Source organism: Prionailurus bengalensis, chromosome E3 (genome assembly GCF_016509475.1).
Source record: "Prionailurus bengalensis isolate Pbe53 chromosome E3, Fcat_Pben_1.1_paternal_pri, whole genome shotgun sequence".
Taxonomy (NCBI): Eukaryota; Metazoa; Chordata; class Mammalia; order Carnivora; family Felidae; genus Prionailurus; species Prionailurus bengalensis.
Genome location: NC_057357.1, coordinates 28,946,135 through 28,968,518, shown reverse-complemented (window position 1 = coordinate 28,968,518; position 22,384 = coordinate 28,946,135). Strand labels below are relative to the sequence as shown.

At 49.8% G+C, this 22,384-nt stretch overlaps 1 protein-coding gene across 4 annotated transcripts in view; it reads right to left on the bottom strand.

Moving 5' to 3' along the window:
- The window catches only part of MYH11 (myosin heavy chain 11), a 125,697-nt gene extending 106,424 nt beyond the window's left edge, over positions 1-19,273 (bottom strand). For all 4 annotated transcript variants that reach the window (XM_043560451.1, XM_043560452.1, XM_043560453.1 and 1 more), the window contains exons 1-2: positions 19,144-19,273; positions 1,226-1,587 (exon numbers count right to left, since the gene is read on the bottom strand). In XM_043560451.1, the coding sequence (XP_043416386.1) occupies positions 1,226-1,570 (345 nt within the window). In that variant the 5' untranslated portion in view covers positions 1,571-1,587; positions 19,144-19,273. The remainder of the gene's footprint in view (positions 1-1,225; positions 1,588-19,143) is intronic.
- Between the last annotated feature and the right edge of the window lie 3,111 nt (positions 19,274-22,384).

The following is a 22,384-nucleotide window of genomic DNA, read 5'->3' as shown; positions in this document are numbered from 1 at the left end:
GGACTGGTTTCTGTGTCGGCTGTGCTTTTCAGAACGTTCCGAATCTCCTGCGATGAACGTGACTTAATTTCCTAATTAGGAAAAAAAAGTCTGCAGAGCATTTTTAGAGATGACAAGGGGTTTTTTTTTTGTTTGCTTTGCTTTGGTAATTTTCACGCGGCAACATGTAAGGGACGAGGTCGGAGGGCACAATGATGAAGTGACTGTCTTTGCCAATTTGCAAATGATCCAAGAAACAAGACCCTAACAACGGCATAACCAGCAGTAACACCGAGCGTTGTGAGCGCTGACAATGTGCCCAGCCGCGTGACAAGTGCTTTCTTTTCAGCGTAACCCACTCCGTGAGGACGGTACTCTTGTTGCGTTCATTTCATAGAGAAGGCAACGAAATGCCAGAGAAATGAGGTAACTCACCCAAGGGATCGGCGTGCCCTTTCCGAGAGGCAAAGAGATGGAGTCTAACCCGGAGGGCCCTCTGCCCAGCAGTTGAACACCAGGGGGCCACCGAGGTCCCTTTGGCTCCGGGGAGTCGGTCCAAACCCACAAGGAACCTGCGCACCCCCTGAGTCACATCGTCCCCCATCATCTATCCCAGGCTGCCCCACAGGACTTCCTGAGGGGACAGAAGTGTGCAATGCATTGCAGCACCACCAGCCTCAGGTGGCGGTCGAGCACTGGATATTGGCCAGTGCCACCAAAGAGATGCATTACGAGTTCTAAGGAACTTGCGTCTAAATTTAGTTAGCCGCAGGTGGCCGGTGGCTACCAGAGTGGACAGGGCAGCTCTGGTCTGCACGGCCGACCCAGAGGAGTCCCGGGTCCAATCTAGGTATTCCCATTTGTGCCAGGGAAGGCCTCCGCAGAACCTAGCCAGACCCCCAGGTCGCCTCCCGCCTGGCTGCCCAGGGGGTCCAGCCTTCCCAAGAGGTTTCGCGCACCTCGTCACCTCCAAGATGTCCCTTGGCACGTCGCATGTGGGGTCACGTGCCATCTCTGCGCTTCCTTCACGTGCGAGGGCGGGGGTATTCCCATTTCACCTACAGGTAAACTGAGGCTTTGGTGAGTGGCAGCATTTTCTGGTGTCACCGAACTAAGTGGGGCGGGGCTGAGGTCTGGACCCAAGTCTGAACGATCCCACGTCACCATGGGGCCCCTCTCCAACGAAACTTTCCCCCTCCCAACCCGTAGGCCTGCACGAAGGGACTGGCTGCCCCAAGACACTCACGTAGATGAGCCCGGAGAAGTACCTCTCCCGCAGGTTGTGCAGCACAGAGGCCTCATTGAGGCACGTCAGCTCTGCCATGTCCTCCACCTTGGAGAATTTGGGCGGGTTCATCTTCTGGATGTCATCTTTGCCGACCGTCACCTTCTTGCCATTCTCCACCAGCTCCACGATCACCTCGTCCCCCTTCTCCTCCTTGATGCTGGCTGCCTCGAAGCCCTGCTTCTCCGAAGGGACCCAGACCAGCTTCTTGGCGGCCCAGTCGGCCTGGGCCACTGGGCTGTTGACGAAGTTTTTGTCCACAAAGAGGAACTTCTCATCATCGCTGAGCTGGCCCTTCTGCGCCATGGTGCCTGGTTGGTCCCCTGTGGAATAAAGCCGCAGCATCAGTATTGGGCCAGAACCGAGCCCCAAAGACGGTCGAAGCCCTTGCCTCGCATGCCTAGGGAACATTCTGCCAAGTAGGAGGATGTTCCGTGCGGTATGTTTATGTGGCCAAAGAATGCAAACGACTCAAAGCCCCTCACGAGAGGGTCTGCATCAGTGCCTATTGTCAGCCATCATGGCACCGGATCCACAAACCACGTTATTTTCATGAGACAAGATACTACCATCCAGGGGTCTCGAAGCAAGAATGAGGTCTACGCGCGTGGACATCCAAAGAGGTCCACGTCTTACTGTTTACTATAAAAATAAAAGAGAGGCGTTCTTCAAATAGTTAAGCCCAGAGATACCATAGGATCCAACAATTCCATTCCCAAGTGTAAACCCAAGAGGAAAGAAGACAGACGTCCGCACAAAACCTCGTAGCGAATGTTCACAGAAGCATTCCTCACGATGGCTAACACAGGGAAGGAACCAAGGTGTCCGTGGACAGATAGAACGGATAAATAAAATGCGGTCTATCCATGCAGTGGAATATTATTCAGCCTGAAAAAGGACAGAAGTACTGATTGACGCCGCACCACGGAAGAATCTCAAAAAAATTACGCCAAGTCAAACAATCCAGTCGCAAGGTGTCACAGACTGTAGGATGCCCTTTATTTATTTATTTTTTTTAATTTTTTTTTCAACGTTTTTTTATTTATTTTTGGGACAGAGAGAGACAGAGCATGAACGGGGGAGGGGCAGAGAGAGAGGGAGACACAGAATCGGAAACAGGCTCCAGGCTCCGAGCCATCAGCCCAGAGCCTGACGCGGGGCTCGAACTCACGGGCCGCGAGATCGTGACCTGGCTGAAGTCGGACGCTTAACCGACTGCGCCACCCAGGCGCCCCTGTAGGATGCCCTTTATATGAAATGTCCACAACAGGCAGATCCACAGAGATTCAAGCAGATTGGTGGTTGCCAGGGCCTGGGAGAGTGACAGCTAAGGGGTACAGGGCTTCTTTACGGGTAATGGCAATGTTCTGGAATTTATTGTAGCTGCGGACGTACAGCTTTGTGAATATGCTCAAAGCCATTCAATTGTACCATTTAAATGAGTGAATTACATGGCACGTGAATTATATCTCAGTAAAGTTTTAAAAAAATGAAATAAAGGAGTGTAAACAGTAGGTATAATACCCCATTTTTATTTATTTATTTTTTTTTTCATTTTTTTATTTATTTTTGGGACAGAGAGAGACAGAGCATGAACGGGGGAGGGGCAGAGAGAGAGGGAGACACGGAATCGGAAACAGGCTCCAGGCTCCGAGCCATCAGCCCAGAGCCTGACGCGGGGCTCGAACTCACGGGCCGCGAGATCGTGACCTGGCTGAAGTCGGACGCTTAACCGACTGCGCCACCCAGGCGCCCCCCCCCCCCATTTTTATTTTAAAGTATTTAGAATACAAGGCACCTGGGTGGCTCAGTTGGATAAACGTTCAACTTCAGCTCAGGTCATGATCTTACAGTTCGTGGGTTCAAGTGGCACATTTGGCTCTCTCTCTCTCTCCTGTCGGCACAGAGCCTGCTTCATTCAGATCCTCTGTCTCCCTCTCCCTCTGCCCTTCCCCCTTTCAACTCTCGCTCTCTCGAAATAAACATTTAATAAAGAAAAAAAAAATAAAATATTTAGAATAATACAGGCAAAAAAATGGAGAAATATGCACTTAATGAGTTTAAGTGTGAGGGGCCTTTCACTTTCTTTTTTAAATGTTTATTTTTGAGAGAGAAAGAGAGCGAGCACAAGTTGGGGAGAGGTAGAGAGAGAGGGACAGACCATCTGAAGCGGGCTCTGTGCTGACAGCTGAGAGCCGGATGTGGGACTCAAACTCACAAACCGCAAGATCATGACCTGAGCTGAAGTCGGATGCTCAACCAACTGAGCCACCCAAGCACCCCTGGGATTTTTCACTCTCTATCATTTTTTCCCAGTTTTTTCCATCGTGGTAAAATATACGTAGCACAAAATTTGCTATCAACCATTTTTAAGGGTCATTGCAGCTCAGCGGCATGAAGTGCATTCATACTGGGGTGTAACTGTCACCCCCATCCACCTTGAGAACTTTTTACATCGTGCAGAACTGCAACCCTGTCCCCAGGAAACACTAACTCCCCACTCCCCTCCCCCGGCCCCCGGCAACCAGCATTCTACTTCCCGTCTCTAGGAGTCTGACTGCCCTAAGTTCCTTGTACAAGTGGTGTTTGTCTTTTGGTGACTGGCCTCAGCATCATGTCCTCAGAGTTCATCTAGGCTGGCAAATGTGTCAGAATTCCCTTCCTCTTCAAGGCAGAATACTATTCCGCAGGATGTATACACCCTATTTGGCTCCTCCGTTGGTTTGTTGATAGGCGCCTGACTGGCCTCCATGTTTTAGTTATTGTGAATAATGCTACTGTGAACATGGGTATACTTTTAATTATGTATTTTTACTGTCTTTGTAGCTTTTTAATTTTTCAAAGTGTTTACTTTTGAGGGAGAGACAGAGAGTGAGTGGGGGAGGAGGAGAGAGAGAGGGAGACACAGAATCCGAAGCAGGCTCCAGGCTCTGAGCTGTCAGCACAGAGCCCGACGCGGGGCTCGAACTCATGAACTGCGAGATCATGACCTGAGCTGAAGTTGGACGCTCCACCGACTGGGCCACCCAGGCGCCCCTACCGTACTTGTGGTTCCCTAATTTTTTGTTAAACTTATGATCAACAAAAATCGGGTTTTGTTTTTGTTTTTTTTTTTTACAAAAAGCTTCCAAAGGCCACTACACATGAGAAAAAGGTGCTCGACCTCGCCAGTAAAGGAAGAATCTGAAAGCAGTGAGATGTTGACTTTCTCCTATCAGCTTGGCTGAGATGAAAACTATCAGTAATTCCCGGTGTTGTCAGGCATTGGAGGGGCTGGGCCTCTGCACAGGCCACCCTTATGGATGGAAAAACCTTAACATTTCTGCAAACCCTTTCACGTGCAATTCCATTGCTAGGAGTTCAGCCTAAGGCAACAGACAAGGGGTAAGAGACACACAAGGATGTGGCTTGTGTTTATGCCAAAATTTCACCCTTTTCTTTTAACCTATTCATCCAAGGGCCACTTCCATGCCATAAAATTCTCTCATTGTAAACGTACAATTCAATGACTTCTAGCAAATTTACAGACTTGTGCATCTATCACTACAACGAAATTTGGAACATTCCCATCACCCCAAAAAAGGCATCCCTTGCGCTGGTCTGCCCACATTCCCCGGTTCCATCCCCAGTCCCTGGCACCCACTCATCTACTCTCTGTCTCTAGGGCTTTGTCTCTCCTACACATTTCCTATCAATGGAATCGTACAATAGGTGACCACTGATCGTGCAAAGCTATTCATGATGTATGTCCAAGTTAAAATTATGTACAGGGGCACCTGGGTGGCTCAGTTGGTTAAGCGTCCGACTCTTGATTTCGGCTCAGGTCATGATCTCTCGGCCGGGAGAATGAGCCCCACGTCGGGACTCTGTGCTGAGCACAAAGCGTGGAGCCTACTTGGAATTCTCTCTCTCCTTCTCTCTCTGCCTCTCACCTCCTCCCGTGCTCACGCACACATGCTCTCTCTCAAAATAAACATTGAAAGATGCTTTAACAATTATGTATAAATAGAATACTCAGCGGGGGGAAAAACAGACAAATCTCAAAAGCATTATGCAGAGCCCAAGAAGCCAGACCCAAAAGGCTCAATGACTTCACTGACCTACAACTCAAGAAACGGCAAAACCACTACGACAGAAAGCAGATCAGTAGTTAGCTGCCAGCACAGGGAGGGGAACGGACTGCCAAGAGGCACAAAGGAACTTTCGGAGGAGGGAGGAACATTTTCTATACTCTCATCACGGTGGTGATTACACATCAGTACATTTCTCAAAACTCACTGGGCTGTATGCATACTTAAAAGCCAGTGAATTTTTTAAAAAAATGGTGAGTTTTACTGTATGTAGATTATATCGTAATAAAGCTGATTGAAATATTTATAATAAATATATTTATAATTATATGTGTGTGTGTGTGTGTGTGTGTGTGTGTGTGTGTGTGTGTGTACATGTTTAAAAGTCTACAACACTGAGCCTGGCTGGCTCAGTTGGTGGAGCATGCGACCCTCGATCTCAGGGCTGTGAGTTTGAGCCCCACATTGGGTGTAGAGAGTACTTTAAAAAAATAGTCTAGAACACTATAGGGGCGCATGGGTGGCTCAGGTGGTTAAACGTCCAACTTCAGCTCAGGTCACGATCTCACAGTTTGTGGGTTCGAGCTCCGCGTTGGGCTCTGTGCTGACAGCTCGGAGCCTGGAGCCTAATTCAGATTCTGTGTCTCCCTCTCTCTCTGTCCCTCCCTTGCCTGTGTTCTCTCTCTCGCTCTCTCAAAAATAAATAAATAGATAAATAACATTAAAAAAATAATAAATAAATAAATAAATAAATAAATAAATAAATAAATAACATTAAAAAATAAAAATAAAATTCTAGAACACTGGGACACCTGGCTGACTCAGTCGGTGGAGCGTGCGACCCTTGATCTCAGTTCAAGCCCCATGTTGGGTGTAGAGATTACTTAAAAAATTAGTCTAGAATATTGTATGCTAAAATATTAAACTATGGTTCTATCTGGTCCAATATGGCAGAGTTTGGACATCAGTAAGAAGCGTAAAGGTAAGAATGGAGAGATGAATACGTTTAAACCCATGAGGCATGATGATTAAAATAAATGTTAAAGGCCAGCCAGGTAAGATGCTGGGGAACCAAGACGTTGTTTTGCAAACTGGTAACGAATGGGGGGGCAGGGGGGGGAAGCAAAACCTTGATTCTGACTTCCCTTAGTTCCTCGAGGTCACTAAGTAATTGACAAAGAAAAGTCTGTATGTACAACTCCAAGTCAGTGACCGTCCTCTCCACATGAGGAGCCCATTCTTCCTCCCACCGTCTGGATGTGTCCACCAGGCAGGTGCTAAGGCAACAGACTCTTAATGTTCTGTCTAGCAGCCCATTCCAGACCATTCCTGCAGGAGCTGCCCCTGCCCTAGTAACATTTGCTGCCAGCCAGCTCCTCCCACCTGCCCCAGCAGTCCTCCCCCACCCACTGCTGCTGTGTCTCCAGGAACTAAGACATAGGCTGAGTTAGGATGTATGGCCACCAGGACATACTGTGTGGTTGACGCCCTACTTCAGCAGAGAAGAATTCACAGCTCCTTTGAGTTCACCAAAAGAACCCCCACATCTCACAAATGGGCAGCCAACTCCTGAGACACAGACTACAAGGCAGGAAAGGACAGGCAAGTACTCCGACCTCCCCTCTTCTCCTTCAGGGGTGAAAATAACAATGATAAGAAACTGATAAGCTCAGAGGGGGTGGTTACTTTTCCCCTGAGTCATGATCTAGTAGCTCATTTTTAACAAGATGGAGAAATGAGCAAATTATTCCCCAAATCTGAATAATCACTTCATCACTCAAAAGGAGTGAAACAAAGAATTGCAGACAGACACATGGCCCTGGGTTTAACAATCACATTACCTGCATTTTTAAGTTCCTACGGGTTTTGCTTAGGACATCATCCCAAGAGCATCCCACTCCCCCCACCAAAACCTCACTTTAAACTGACATTAAAAAATACTCCCGTCTAGGGCACCTGGGTGGCTCAGTCATCAAGCATCTGACTTCGGCTCGGGTCATGATCTCATAGTTCATGAGTTCGAGTCCCACGTCTCGAGCTCGAGCTCAAGCCTGGCTTCTCTCTCTCTCTTTCTGCCTCTCTCTCTCCCTCTGCCCCTCTTGGGATGCTCTGCCTCTCTCTCACTTGCACCCATGGATTGGCATTTTTTTATATGAAATTTATTGACAAATTGGTTTCCATACAACACCCAGTGCTCATCCCAAAAGGTGCCCTCCTCAATACCCATCACCCACCCTCCCCTCCCTCCCACCCCCCATCAACCCTCAGTTTGTTCTCAGTTTTTAAGAGTCTCTTATGCTTTGGCTCTCTCCCATTCTAACCTCTTTTTTTTTTTTCCTTCCCCTCCCCCATGGGTTCCTGTTAAGTTTCTCAGGATCCACATAAGAGTGAAACCATATGGCATCTGTCTTTCTCTGTATGGCTTATTTCACTTAGCATCACACTCTCCAGTTCGGATTGGCATTTTTAACAAGTTCCTGGGTGATGATGAGGAATGTGGGTCTGGGGTCTATACTTTCAGACCCACGGTATAAGACGAAAAGTGGATAGAGCACTTCATCATGGATACATCAGGAGGGGGTCACCTAAACGTGTTAATCAACATTAACCATCACAGTAAGGAGTCGATCAGAACGATGTGCCCCCAGATGGGATGCCATAGAAAGTGCCTCTACCACCAAGGAAATATTCTTCCAGAAAGGAAAAGGGCTGGGGATGGGGGCCAAAGCGGGCAAAGCCTCTGGGTCCAACACCCCAGGAAACGCGAGGCACAGGGAACACACTATATATACTGTCATGGGGGGAAGAGGAGGGGGTGCAATGAAATCCACAGGTGGGAAAGCATAATACAAATGACTCCATTTCTTTAAGAACATACAGAAAAAAAAAGGAGAGAAATTTATAAACTAGAAGCGTTGGCGGGGGGGGGGGGGGTTCTGAGACACAGAGGAAAAGTGGGAGATGAAGACAAACAAAGCCCAGTTTGATCATTACCAAAGTAGAGCGCTAGGTGCCTGGGGGGGGGGGGTGTCCTAGTGACCTCTCTACTTGGGCATATGTTGGAACGTTTTCACAATGAAAAAGTCAAAGAAGGACAACAAAAGACTAACAGGGAGAGAGGAAGGGGAAGAAACACACATTCTCTCCCCACAACGCACACATACAGGGCAAATCAGAAGCAAGGGCACATTTCACATTTTTAAAAAGCCACCCCTGGGGCTCCCGGGTGGCTCAGTCGGTTGACCTTCTGACTTCGGCTAAGGTCACCATGTCACGGTTCATGAGTTCGAGCCCCACCCCAGGCTCTCTGCCATCAGCACAGAGCCCGCTTTAGATCCTCTGTCCCCCTCTCTCTCTATCCCTCCCCTGCTTGCGCTCTCTCAAAAAAATAAAGAAACCTTAAAAACTAAAATAAAATGAAAAGCCACCCCTCACACGGAAAGTTTTGAGAAAGCGAATGCGGTTGTAAGAAAAAACAAAGTCCCGACCCATGCCTCCAGAAAGAAAAATGTAGGAGATAATCAAGAAAAATTCAACATTAACAATATCCTTTATATTAGGGAATCTGTTAAATTCTTCGATGTGACAATGGCACTGTGGTTCCATCTATTTAGGGTCCCTTTCGGGGCGCCTGGCTGGCTCAGTCAGAAGAGCACGCAACTCTTGATCTCGGGGTCACGAGTTCGAGCCCCACCCTGGGCGTAGAGATCACTTAAATGAGTAAACTTTTAAAATGTATTTAGGGTGCCTTCTTTTCAGAGCCAGTGGGAAGGAGTTGTATCTGAAGTAACAAACCTGGGGTTGAGGGATGGGGTGCCTCAGGTGGGTTACGCTGTTGCATTGACTTCTGCACGCTTGACCTTTTTCTTTAAAAGGAAAAATGCTGGGGCGCCTGGGTAGCTCAGTCAGTTAAGCGGCCGACTTCGGCATGATCTCGCGGTCCGTGAGTTCGAGCCCCGCGTCAGGCTCTGTGCTGACAGCTCAGAGCCTGGAGCCTGTTTCAGATTCTGTGTCTCCCTCTCTCTGACCCTCCTCCGTTCATGCTTTGTCTCTCTCTGTCTCAAAAATAAATAAACGTTAAAAAAAATTTAAAAAAAAAAAAGGAAAAATGCTACTGTATCACCTGCGTGCCACTGTCTTCCGTGTGTAAGCCATATCGCTGTCACACGCCTCCCACTTGGCCCGTAGGTCATTGCCGGGGCCAAGTCTTCTGAATACCAGCAGGGATAGTCACCACTCACAGCGGGGTCAGCAAGTAACATCAGCACGCTGTTGGGAATCTCGCCTTACGGTCAGCTCCCCCTAACAGATACGGACACAGAGGCCCAGAGAGGTGACGGCATCTGCCTGAGGTCACACAGCTCAACGGTAAGAGAGCCAGGTTCTGAGCCCACGTCTGATTCCACAGCCCCTGCCCTTCTGCCTCCCACGTGAGCCCGATGGGCTTGGCAGAAGCTCGACGGAGAATTTGCAATAAGTGAACCGACCCTAGCAGGTACCCAACACAGTGCCTCACGTGCACATTTGAACCAAGAAGGCAAACGCAAAAAAAGGACATACTACGTGATTCTGTTTATAGGAGGGTTCAAAACCAAGCAAAAATGTCCCTATGGTGACACAAGTCAGATGTCTTAACTGGAAGAACAGAAGCCGAGGGGGGCTTACGGGGCTGATGTTCTGCTGCCTTTTTTTTTTTTTTAAGTTTATTTATTTATTTTGAGAGAGAGTGGGAGAGGGGCAGAGAGAGAGGAACAGAGAGAAAATCCCAAGCAGGCTCTGCACTGTCAGCTCAGAGCGTAATCTGGGGCTCAAACTCCCAAACCTGGAGATACGACCGGAGTGGAAATCAAGAGTTGGACACTTAACCCGCTGAGCTACCAAGGCGGCCCCCCGTGCACTTTTCTGATACAAAGTATTCACTTCCATGAAAACTTCTGGTTTCCTTTTTTCTTCTTTATGCTAAAACACACATTACATAAAATTGACCACCTTAACCATTTGAGTGCACAGTTCAATAGTGTTAAGTACACTTGTTAGTGTGCAATGAAACATTTTTAAAATAGTACCAAGGGGCACCTGGGTGGCTGAGTCGGTTAAGCATCCAATTTCAGCTCAGGTCATGATCTCACGGTTGGTGGGTTCGAGCCCCACATCGGGCTGTCTGTTATGAGCACAGAGCCCACTTCGGATCCTCGGTCCCCTAACCGCGCCCCCCCCCCACCCCTCCCCCGCCGGTTCAATCACTCACTCAATCAATCAACTAAAAATTATAAAAATTATAAAATAGTTTCTAAATATACTCAAGAGGGCTCGGGGGAAAGTTCTGAGCAACATGTCAATGAACTGGGTTCCTTCTAATTGCAATGTTGGTCAGCTGCCTTAAAAGTCAGAAAAACACCAAAAAACACAACAGAAAAATACAAGGACACAGGAATCCCCGTCACCAGGAACTCTGTCTAATCTAAGAATCAAAAACACAAACAAGACCGAGTGTAAAGAGTCCGCCTCTGTCCAAAAAAGGAGACAGAGAAGCTGGCTGCTTCTCAGGGCTTTGCTGTTTCTGACTGTTACGATGCACGAAATCTGCTTTGGTCACAGGCAAGAGGAAGCCTGGCTTCACCCGAGAACAGCGTTTCCCAGAGTGTGCTCCCTGGAACCCTAATCCCTTGAAATATTAAGGGGTGGGAGTTGGGTGGGATTCAGGGAGATTGAGATACTCTTCGAAAGAAAATGACTCTGCGGTTAAATCCACTGGCAAAGTGCTCCCTCCCCCCACCCCCGCCCCACCCACATCCCCACCCCCCACCTGTGCATGGAAAGGCAGGACAGTATCAGGACATCCAAGACTTTGGCAGTTCCTAAAACCCGAAAGCGATTTTACTCCTTTAGACCCAAGGCTCCCCAAAACATTTGGCCACAGACCTCTTTTCCCACCAAACACCGATGAAATCTCACAAATATGCCCTTGAGAAAATGTAGTGAGCCTAGCAAGTTAATAATATTAATATTAGTAATCAGAGCCGCTAAATCTTTATTGGGTACCAGCTATGGTCTCCTTTAATCCCCTCAGAAACACTACAGGGTGCACCATCAACTCTGGTTTACAGACGAGGATACGGAGGCACAGAGAGGTTAAGTAACTTGCCCATCATGGCACAGCCAGCTATGGTGGAACCTGAATAAAGGTGTATTTTCAAGGTGATCTTTCCTGCTTTGTCTTCTTTGAAACAGGCAGAACATTTGAGGACAGGAAATACAGGCACACCCGAGAAACATCCTGGATCAGTGTAGAAGGCTCCGGATAATTTGGCTTAATCGTTATAAGGACGTGCCTCAGCATGCACCCAGAGCCTTGAGTTTTCAAAAATTTGGGACGGTGACAACCAGGTAAAAAAGTCCCAGGTGGGGCATTAGGGGAGGCACTGGGAGGAAGAAAATAAAAAGTAGCTTGCAAAATAACAGCAATGATCAGGGGCCCAGTTCCAGTCAGAGGACTCTCCTTGTGCTAAGCGGAAACAAAACCTGGTCTCCTGTTCCCTGCTGTGGTCCTTACTTCCAAGGCGGTTTTTCGTTTTTGTTTTTGTTTTTTAAGTTTATTTATTTATTTTGAGAGAGACAGAGAGCGAGAGAGAGACAAAGACAGAGAGCACAAGTGGGGGAAGGGCAGAGAGAGGGAGAGAAAGAGAGAATCCCAAAGCAGGTTCCACACCACCAGTGCAGAGCCCGATGCGGGGCTCGAACTCACAGACCACGAGATCATGACCTGAGCGGAAGCCGGATGCTTAACCGACTCAGCCACCCAGGCGCCCCTCAAGTAGGGGTTTTCAATCTTGACACCATGGACGCTTGAGGCCGGTCAGTCTTTGTTGGGGGAGGGGCTGTCTTATGCATTCTAGGCTGTTTACAGCGTCCCTGTCCTGTACTTACTAGATGCCAGTAACTCCTCCCCTTGTCAGTTTTTTTTTTTAATGTTTATTAATTTTTGAGAGAGACAGAGACAAAGTGCGAGCGGGGGAAGGGCAGAGAGAGAGGAAGACACAGAATCCGAAGCAGGCTCCAGGCTCTGAGCTGTGAGCACAGAGCCCGACGCGGGGCTCGAACCCACGAACCGTGAAATCATGACCTGAGCTGAAGTCGGACTCTTGAACCAACTGAGCCGCCTATGCGCCCCTGGCCCTGCCAGTTTTAACAACCCAAAGGCCTCTGGACATTGCCAGATGTCTCCTGGGGGGGTGAGGCAACATCGTGCCCGGTGAGAACCACTGCTTTAGAAGAAAACCCAGGACTCTCTGCAGAAGACAGTTAAGGCTGAGGACAGTCACCACTTTGTCCACACCAACCTGGGAGGCCAACTGCTGGAGGTGACACGGGGGCAGTGAACACATCCCAAGACAAGACGCAGATGCCCAGAGGTCGGGGGCTGAAGGGGCACCTGCAGGGGTATTACGAAGGACAGATGAACACTAAGGACGCTTCAGGGATCGAGCGGTGCTCTCAAACTTTTTGATGAAAACAAAGGGTTCTGTGGCAATGAGGTCAGCAACGTGTGACACGACACGGCTCAGTGTGTCCACTGTGCACGCGTTCCTGATTTCCTCGCCAACACCACACAGCTTCATTCATTCAGCACAAACAAGCCGTTCTTCAGCCTCTGTGAAACCACCCGGTTACAAGTCCCAGTTCGGCCACGAATTCGCGGGGTGCCTGTGGCCAAGTCACTCTCCCGCTCTGAGCCTTGCATGTTTCATCTGGGGGGAGAAAGTGGGCTGGCCTGACATTGACATTCTATGGGATCTGTGATTCCATATCAAAGGGCTGGAATCGGACCACAAAAGACCGTTCAGCTTGGTGTGTTTTAACATCAGCTTTATCTTCCCCAGAGGGACGCAGGAGTAAAAAGATCCTGCCCTTTCTGCTTCCGCACTAATAAAAAATGAATCAAATACCCCAGGGCCCGAATAGTATAGGATTTGCACATCATCACGCCTGGTCGACAGCTTCCCTGAAGACTTTATTTCCAAGCGGCCGGCTCAAGAGCTTGGACCACAGACACAAACCTAAGTGTCCCCAGGGGTCACGGGAGCAATTGGGCTGAGAGCCCTCTTGCCCCGCCTAGAGATGGTGGTAGCTCCTTCACTCTAGCCGGGGTCACCTCATGAGTATGTGGACCCTGAACTTCCAGGCTTGCAGTCGACCCAGAAGTCCGACTTTAGGTGCAAAACAGCCGCCACTCAAGTCAAATCATCGCACAGTTTAAGCACTGTGCAGACAAAATGAACACCCTCTGAGCCCGGTCTAGGACATAGTCCACCAGCTGGAAGGACCTCCACATCGGAGAAACTAGTTCAAGGCCTGGGGCAGGTGTGGAAGGAGCCGGGCGTGTAGAGGGAAACAGGAGAGGGTCCAGGATCCCTAGATGCATCAGTTCTCTCTGCCCCAAGCTGTCTGCATGAGACAATTGGATTCTAAATCAGTTATTGGTAATAGCCACTGTAATTACTGGGCCCCTTCTATTCATGGGGTATCGGGCCAGGCCATTTATTAAATACCCCAGCTTGCTATGTGTCCTAAGTGTTCAGCAAGGTGAGCATAATTTATTATTCCTGTAAGATTACAGAGGTCCTGGAAAGTAAACTAAATTAAAAGCCTTCTCTTGCAAAAGCTGGAGTCGGGATTTAAACCCAGATTCACCCGATGCCCAGTCTACTCTTAGCAGAAAAGCTCTTGCTTGCTTCAAGGCCTGGCCCCCTCCGCACTCCCCCCATCAATCATACCACCCCCCACCTCCCCAGGGTGTGATCCCAAGGAAGCCCGACTTCACCTTAACTGGAAAAAGGCGAGCAGTGGACCATTTCACTGTTGCTTTGGGACATCTCCCCTGACTTAAATACTGTGTTTAAAGTAACTCCGGGGCACCTGGGTGGCTCAGTCGGTTAAGGGTCTGACTGCGGCTCAGGTCATGATCTCACAGTTTATGAGTTCAAGCCCCACTTCGGGCTCTGTGCCGACAGCTTGGAGCCCGGAGCCTGCTTTGGATTCTGTGTCTCCCCCTCTCTCTGCCCCTCCCCGGCTCATGCTGCCTCTCTCTCTCTCTCTGTCTCTCAAAAATAAATAAACATTAAGAAATAAATAAAGTAACTCCAGAAGGAAGTTTTTTAGTTAGTAGAGTGAAATTATTTTTCTCTCCTACCAAGAGAACTTGGTTAGCAAGAGACACGATATAGCTCCTATGAAGAACACTTTTGGGAAAGAGAGAACTGGTCATTTCTGGCCCTCAAAGCCCCAGGGTATTTTGTATCTTCCAGCCCTGGCATAACGTGCTTACAATTAATGTACAGTCTCGAATGTGACAGACATTTCTCAATATCTATCCATTTTAAATGCGCGTGCCCTTTGACTTGGCCATCGCATTGCTGGGAATTGATCTTACAGATAAATTCATGTAATTAGACCAAAATAGATATAGGATGTTCCCTGAAACACTCTAAGTGATGGGGAGCAGCTGGTATGTTTCCATAAGGGGTTATTTCAGTAAGAAGCTGTACTTTCCAATACTAGAGGATTATACAGCTGATTTTTAAACATGCCAAAACATGCCGATAGAGAAAGATGTTGAAGATCTACGATTAAGTGGGGAAAAAAAAATCCTAATGTCCGGAATGCCAGTTGTTTTTTTTTTTTTTTGTCTGACAAAAAGGAAATTCGACGTAGCAAAGTTTTGGAAAGACACCCAAGAATACATTGACCGTGATTACACCTAGGGGGTAAGGAAGAATCGAGAGGGCAAGGAGGAAGGGGCTCAGGGAGACAGGCATTCTACGAGGAGATGGGGGACTGGCAATCGTGACCCCAGATCAGGACCCAGTGGTCTCAGACCGAGGCCCCTTTTGAGATTCTACGTCATCTGCTCCACGGTTCGCTTCACCAGGGGAAGGAAGGAACGGGTATAGTAATGGGGCAAGTTCAAGCCTGCATGAGTGAGCAGTGGGCCCTTTCTTGGGGATTTTGATGAGGGCTGTTCCATCCAAACCCTTGAATCACTAATGCAGGTTCAAGATATGGGACTCCCCCGTGCAGGAGCAATGGACAGCACTAACTAGTTCCTCCCTCACCTGAGCCTTACAAAATTCCTGCAAATTCCCGCTTGGCCTTCTCCAAACTCAGCCTTTCCTCCAACGTGTGGCCATGGCTCAACAGTTTAAAGCTCAGGGGAGGAAGGCGGAGAGACCCCAGGGAGCCAAAGAGCCACCTAAAAAGCCAGATAAGTTCCCATTCCTAGGTGAGCCCTTCCAGGATGCCATGATGGCCCGAAATGAATCACAAATGGGCCAGTAGAACTGGAATTTGCGATGTGCCTGGCGTAGGGGAGCAAGTGTGGCCATCTTCAAGTGGAAGGTTCTAACTACCACCTTCGTGCCAAATAGGGATTGGGATTATGGAGGCAGGACACCAAAGGAAAATAAGGGACAAGTTTCTCCTTGACATAAAGGTCACACGATAGGCTTTCTGGTTCTGCTAAGTACCAGCTGTGCCACATGAAGCACAATCCTTAAGGTCTCTGAGCACGTACGTGATAAATAATCGCCCACTGAAGTGAGGCAGAGGCCAGAGGATGCTACCCCCTTCATGTGCATTATCCCACTTAATCCTCCTGACAGGGTAATCCCTCGGGCTCTAGAGTTACAAAGAGCTAGATCTGCAGGATCCAGTCTTCCTCCTGGGCCAGTCAAGCTATCCTGAGCAAGTTATTCAGACCACAGTAGTAAAAAGAGGCCAACAACAGTATCTACTCCCAAGGGTTGTTGCAAAGATGGTAACATGATGCCAGTTAAGGGCTCAGCGTGTCGACTGGCCAAAGTGCTCACCAAACATGAGCTATTCTCCCCCACCCCACCCCCATTTTTCAGATGGGAAAATGGAGGTTTGTGAAGTCCGGTGTGGAGGATTTCCAAACTTGCTCATGACATTCTAGGATTCCAGTGGATTTAACAGCGGACTTGGTTTTCCGGAAAAATCTCACACGGATCTGATTTGAGAATTACACGGAAATCCATTTCAATTTCCAACAGGGCGTCCGCCTGCTTGGCCCCGATGTGCTGAAGAAAGAAGAGACCCTTCCTCCTCCAAAATAAAACTGTCAAGAAAGGCCGTGTGAGTGCCCAGCGAGAAGGCACCCTTCTTCAAACCTGGAAGAGTGCCCTCACCAAGAACCGAGTCTGCCAGCTCCTTGATCCTGGACATCAACAGCCTCCAGAACGTTCCCCTGCAGGTCCCTAAGATCACAAGTCCTAATCTAACTGATTTAGTCAGTAATGAGCACCAAATGCTGAATAGGAGACCCAGGTCCTTGGAGGTGAATCACTTCGGATGGCGGTCGGTCAAGTCACGATTCTGACTGGCTGGTTTGGCCAAACCTTGGTGGGGCAGAGCTCCGGGAAGAGGGAACACAGAGGAGACCATGCCAGAGGAAGACACGGAATTAGGAGACTGTGGGGGTCTGCCCCGAATGAAGAGTGTTAGAGAAATTCGTTACAGGATTGGACAGTAATCTTTATGGTCTTGTGGAGCCTGGGAGTTAGTTCACTGCCAGTGCAATATGGTCTGGCAAAGATAATCACCAGGTATTGTTTTCTACTCCTATCTTGGAAAGCAGTAGTTTAATAAACCCGAGTGGCTAAAAACCTTTTTTTAATTAAAAAAAAATTCCAAATAAGAGAGGAGCAGGGAAAAATAATCCTCCTTTCCTCCCAAATGTCTTCTCCTCCGGGCCCCTCCACTTGTTCCCAAATGGGAAGGACAAGGGCCAAGAAATCCCCCAGAGTCACGACCAACAAAGCTGTGTTACGACGCTAATTTGCAAGCGAGCCGGGTATGGCCTCATGGAAAACACTACCATACATGGCCATGTTTGCCTCAATCTCAGCCCTCGGACAGAAAAGTAATGATAACAAATCCATAACAAATACCTTGTACGGAAGAACACGTCTATTTCAGATGCGAAAATAAAAAACCACGGTGTGTACCAGGAGAGCCCCAGAAGCTTCTTGGAGAAAGCTCGTCTAGTTCATGAGTTAGACTCTTGGGATGGCAGTCTACCCATCGGCCCCAGCTAGATTACCACACCACCAGGGGACAAACGGTGCGTTTTATTTCAAAATCCCAAAAGGTCAGCTTATGTTTTCTCCAGAGAGAAGATGATAAACCCTTGCTTTCCGGAAGCATTTGGTCCCCCCAGAAACTTGACTCCAAAAGACGTTTTGTTCATGGTAAAGACAAAAGGTGGTGGGTCAAGACCACACAGCCTTGGTATCAGACAGACCCAGGAATGGGTTCCACCACTTGCTAGCTGTGTGATGCTGGGCGAGTTACTTAACCTCCCTGAGCCTCAGCTGCCTTTTGACTAAACAGGCATCATGGTGCCTCCTTAAAAGGTTATTGCAGCATTTAAATGAGATAAATTAAATCAAACACTGCTACAGTGCCTGGTACATAAGTATCCCATCAGTGGTGGCTATCTCAATGGAAAAGCACCAATGGAAGACTTCCTTCCACAGAAATTCAACCTATTTTACACCTTGCCATCCAATGCCTTTCAGCCCAGCACCTTCCAGTTCCCTCTCTGTAAAAACAAAACAAACAAAACAGAAAAACCTCTCCATTGGTACCTTTAAGGAAACTAAACCAATCGAGAAGACGAGAAGACGAAGCAAAACACAACTATGCAAATCGGTTTACTAACAATCCACCTGCCTTCCCTTGGCCAAACCCTGGCCACTTAACCATTTAATCTCTCAGTTCTTAACACTGTAACCAAACCCTCTCCTTGGGTTTCTAACTATTTTCTCTAACGTCTTGATCAGCATAGCTTTGAATGGCGCCCTTCCTCAGGCAGCAAAATCCCCACCAGCTCTCTGTGCAGGGGGAAAACTGAAACAGACGTCAGCCAGACTTTTTCTCACTTTGGTCCACTTTGTGGGGACGTTCAGAGCAACATGGGTGCCAGCTACTCACAGGAAATCCCAGGGCACTCTTACTTAACACACCTGTAGGTCATGGATGCAAATCGAAACTGTCCCATCTGTCTGGGTGTTTGAAGCCCTTGGGGTCAACCTGGATAAGATTTTTTTTTTTTTAACTTTGGAATGGGGGAGGGGAGTCTGGAAGAAAACTGGCCTGTGATAAATCAACTGCATCATAACCAGCCCTCCCTCTCTAGGGTGATCAACAAACACATCCTCTAAACTCATGAAAAACGCACTCGCCTTTCTGCGAAGCATCTGCCCACGTGTTTTTCACTGATTTAGCACGTTTTCAACAGAATTAAGCCAGGCTTCCAAATCCACTCAGAGCGTTACTTTGCCCACCTCTGTGACTGCAAATGACTTTCTAGGGAAGTTCAGCTGTACTTTATCTGTGCCTAGAATAAAAGTTAGAAGCCAATGGAAGCTGCTCCTCTGAGATTTGAAGGGATCACATCTCCCAGATGTGTCTCGTAAGAATCATCTGGGATTCCTCCTTTTTTTTAAGTACAGTTTTTCTGGAGATTCAAGTGTAACTGGAGGTGAGCCCGGAATTTTTGTCTTTAACAAGTGCCCCCAAGGTGGCACTTCTGGTTGGCTACCTGGGGAGATGGAGGTTTGGGGAAAACCTAGGTTGATGAAGCAGAGAAATGAAAACTGTGAATCCCCACCTCCTCACCAGAGTCCTTGACCGTATGACAAGGATGGCAACAGAAACACCTTGCTGCTCCCCAGCCCCTGTAGGATGATCCCTACCCAGCCGCCCACCCCCCAGTACCACCCCACTTACAGATCTCCAACTGGGGGGACAGCAGAGAAGAAACCGGGTGGAGAGCTCAGATCTGGCACACCTCCCAGGCAGGGGCGTCCAAATCTCCCGGCTCGCCCGGGAAGCCTCTCTTTATAGACCCGGAGCTGCCCCCGGTGGGAAAGAGGAGGCGGCCCCGGGGCAGGGGGGGAGGAGGGGGGAGGGTCCCAGGCTGCTGGCTCCGCAGCGCCCCCTGCAGGGCCCGGGAAGCGCGGCGTTTTGTGCCGCTCCTGGCCTCACCTGCCGCGGCGCTGGGACCGGGGCGCACACGTGGCGGGGACCCAGGGGGCTGTGGCGCTCCCCGCAGAAGAGTTCGGGCCGGTGTCTCACACCGCCCCCCCAACCCGGCTCTGGGACACTCACCGAGGCTCTGATTCCCAGAGCAAGGGGCCGAGCGATCAGCGTCTGGGAGCGGGGAGGGGAGATGCTTGAGAAGGTCTCCCTTCAGTCAGTGCACGACCCCGATTTTAACCGCTTCCTTCCCCTCGGAGGGGGCAAATGTGGGGGTCTGAATTGCCACCTCCCAGCCCCGCTCCCCCTTTTATTCGCCATCCAGTGCCTGGAAAGGGGGCCGGCCGCACTGCATGAAGGGTAGAGGAAGGGGATTTTTTGAACTTTGCAAAGTGCAAGGCAGGAGCCCCCGACGGCTGGGAATCGTTTGGGAAGGGGAAGTTTTTATTTTTCCCAACTTGCTATTCCACCTCCACCCACAAGGAAAAGTGGGGGGTGGGGGTGGGGACCCAACAACCTGCTGCAGGGACTTGAGGCCCGGATGTGCCATTCGCTGACTGATGACCTCAGGCCTGCTCTGAGCCTCAGTCTCTGCAGCGGAAAAATGGGTGTGTGTGTGTGTGTGTGTGTGTGTGTGTGTGTGTGTGTGTCTCGGGGAGGGTATATTTATGTAACTTGCAAGGTGTGAGTCAGGATGCAAAGAGAAAGTGGGTGCGACCCTGCCCTTGCAAGTTCCCAACTCTTCCTCCCCCGCCCAAGAAGTTCCTGCAAATGAAGAGGCTGCTTAAAACTTCACCCCTGCTCCCCTCTCTCGTAGGACCCCTCCCTCCCCTCCTCTGCCTGTGTCTGTCAATCTGTTCGTCTCTCTCCCATACTTCTGATGCAGTGACTCTCCATCACTCTTCCTGCCTTGCGGTCACTCTGTATGTCCCTGTCTCTCACTTTCTCCTCTGTCTCCCTCTGCCTCTGGCCTGTGTCTCTCCCGACCTCTCCCGCGGTCTCTGGCTTTGTGTCTCTCCCGGACGTCTCCCACTGTCTCCCTCTATCTCTGGCCCTGTGTCTCTGGCTCCGGATCTCCGTCGCCGGCTCTCTCCCCGGCTCTCCGTCTTCTCCCGGGCTCCGTCGCCCGCACGCACGCAGGCCATAAAAGGAAGCCGAGGCGGTGGGCTGGCCCCGCGCCAGGCCGGGGACCCGCGCGCCCCGCTCCCCGCCCCGCACAGGCCCCGGGTCCCCGGGCCGGTCCTCCCTCCGCGGGCGCGGCGGGGGGCGCTGGGCGGGCGACAACCCAAAAAGGGCAGGCGCGGGCGCCTTCCTGCAGGAATCCCCAGCGCCGCATACCAGCCCGGGGCTGCCCGCTCCCCCTGACTAAATATGGTGCGGAGCGGCCTCCCGGCGCGGCGGTCGCGGGGGAGGGCGCGCTGCCTCCGGCCGCTGCGACTGCGCCGCGCGGGCCCACGTGGGCCCCAGCTACTCCCAGCCACAGGGCTTGGGGAGGGGGTCGGAGGAGCTGGGAAGACCCCCGCCGGGCCCCGGGCTTCGCACGCACCCCACCTACGTCCACAACCCCTCCCTGGGTAAACGGATCGGATGGGGGAGGGGGCTTGCCTGATCACCCCCATTTTGCAGGTGAGAAAACTGAGGTCCCAGAGCAGCGAAGAGATTTGCCCAGGCTCCCGATGGGACTGGAGCCCACCGTTGCCATGATTCGCTTCCAGAAGGACTTTAAAGGGAAAGGGAGATGCCCAGGTGAATTGGCCTGCAGGCTAAAGACAGGTCTCCGAGGTTAGTGGCAGGTGCCCCCTTTGTAGCCGTTCTGCCAGGAGCCATTCCTTTAACTGCTTCGTGCCTCAGCGTCCCTATCTGTGAGATGGGAAGAGCAGCAGTTATGCCCTGGCTGTTGGTAAACAGTCGTTGAGATGATCCATGTGAAACGGACATATTGTGCAGCTTCCTGTTAGCTATTATTCCCAGCCAACTTGAAACCACAGGCCTTGGGTGCCTGATGGCGAGGGCCGGCCTGTCCCCCCTCCAGCCACCCGGCTCCCCAGAGTACTTCAGACCCTCTTGATCATTTCCTCAGGCACTCCTGCTTTCTGAAGCCTGCTCTCTCTCTATTCTGAAGCCACAGGATAGTCCGTGAACTGAGCCTGTGTTTTCTCAAGGAGGAGCACAGAGCGACAGAATCTTTGCCTCAACTACCTTACTGGGTTGTTAAACAGGACAACATATGTGAAGGCCTTATATAAAGCATTCCATACCTTTCTGGTACGTTCTACCAGTGCTCAGGGACAGTCATTCATTAAATATGTGTCCAGTGCCAAAGCTCAGATGTTTGAATCTTCAAAAGTGCATTGTTACAGTAATTAAAGCAAATGCCTGTTTTATTTCTCATGGCTCAAAAAGCCAGTTATTTTAAGATCAAGGGGGAAAAATACTTTTAAAAAAAGTGTTACTCTGAGAGCTGTCCAGTAAGTTTCCTTGGCTTGTCTTTTCTTTGAGGTGCTGTGTAATGGGAGTTTCCATAAACTCATGAAACAAGATGGCAGAGGGGAAATTTCTCTCTCGGAGTCTTTTCCTTTTAGCAAAAAAGCTCAAAAATGTGATTGTCCCCCAGTTTTTAATGATATCAAAGATCGGGGTCAAGCATGGTTCACTCCTGCATGTGCCTCGCGACCTAATTATGTAGAAGGGTATCGGCGCTCAAGGCCTCCAGCCCAAGATTTGCACAGGACCGTGCCTTCTTGTGAATGAAGGGATGTCATTCCTGGCCACAAGCCTGGCTCGATCGCTCTTGCAAAAAGGCACTTCTGTTTCAGTCGTGACGGCTCCACGCTTCTCCAAGACAAGACCCCACGGCAGAGTGACTTGCGACGCTCTTTCCTTCGTCCATTTCCACCCATGGTGCCTTCGTACCTCCAGATTCTCTATCAGGAAGGCCCCTAAAATTCTCAAGAGGAGTTTTACAGTGCCTGCCAAAACGAGACACGCTCTT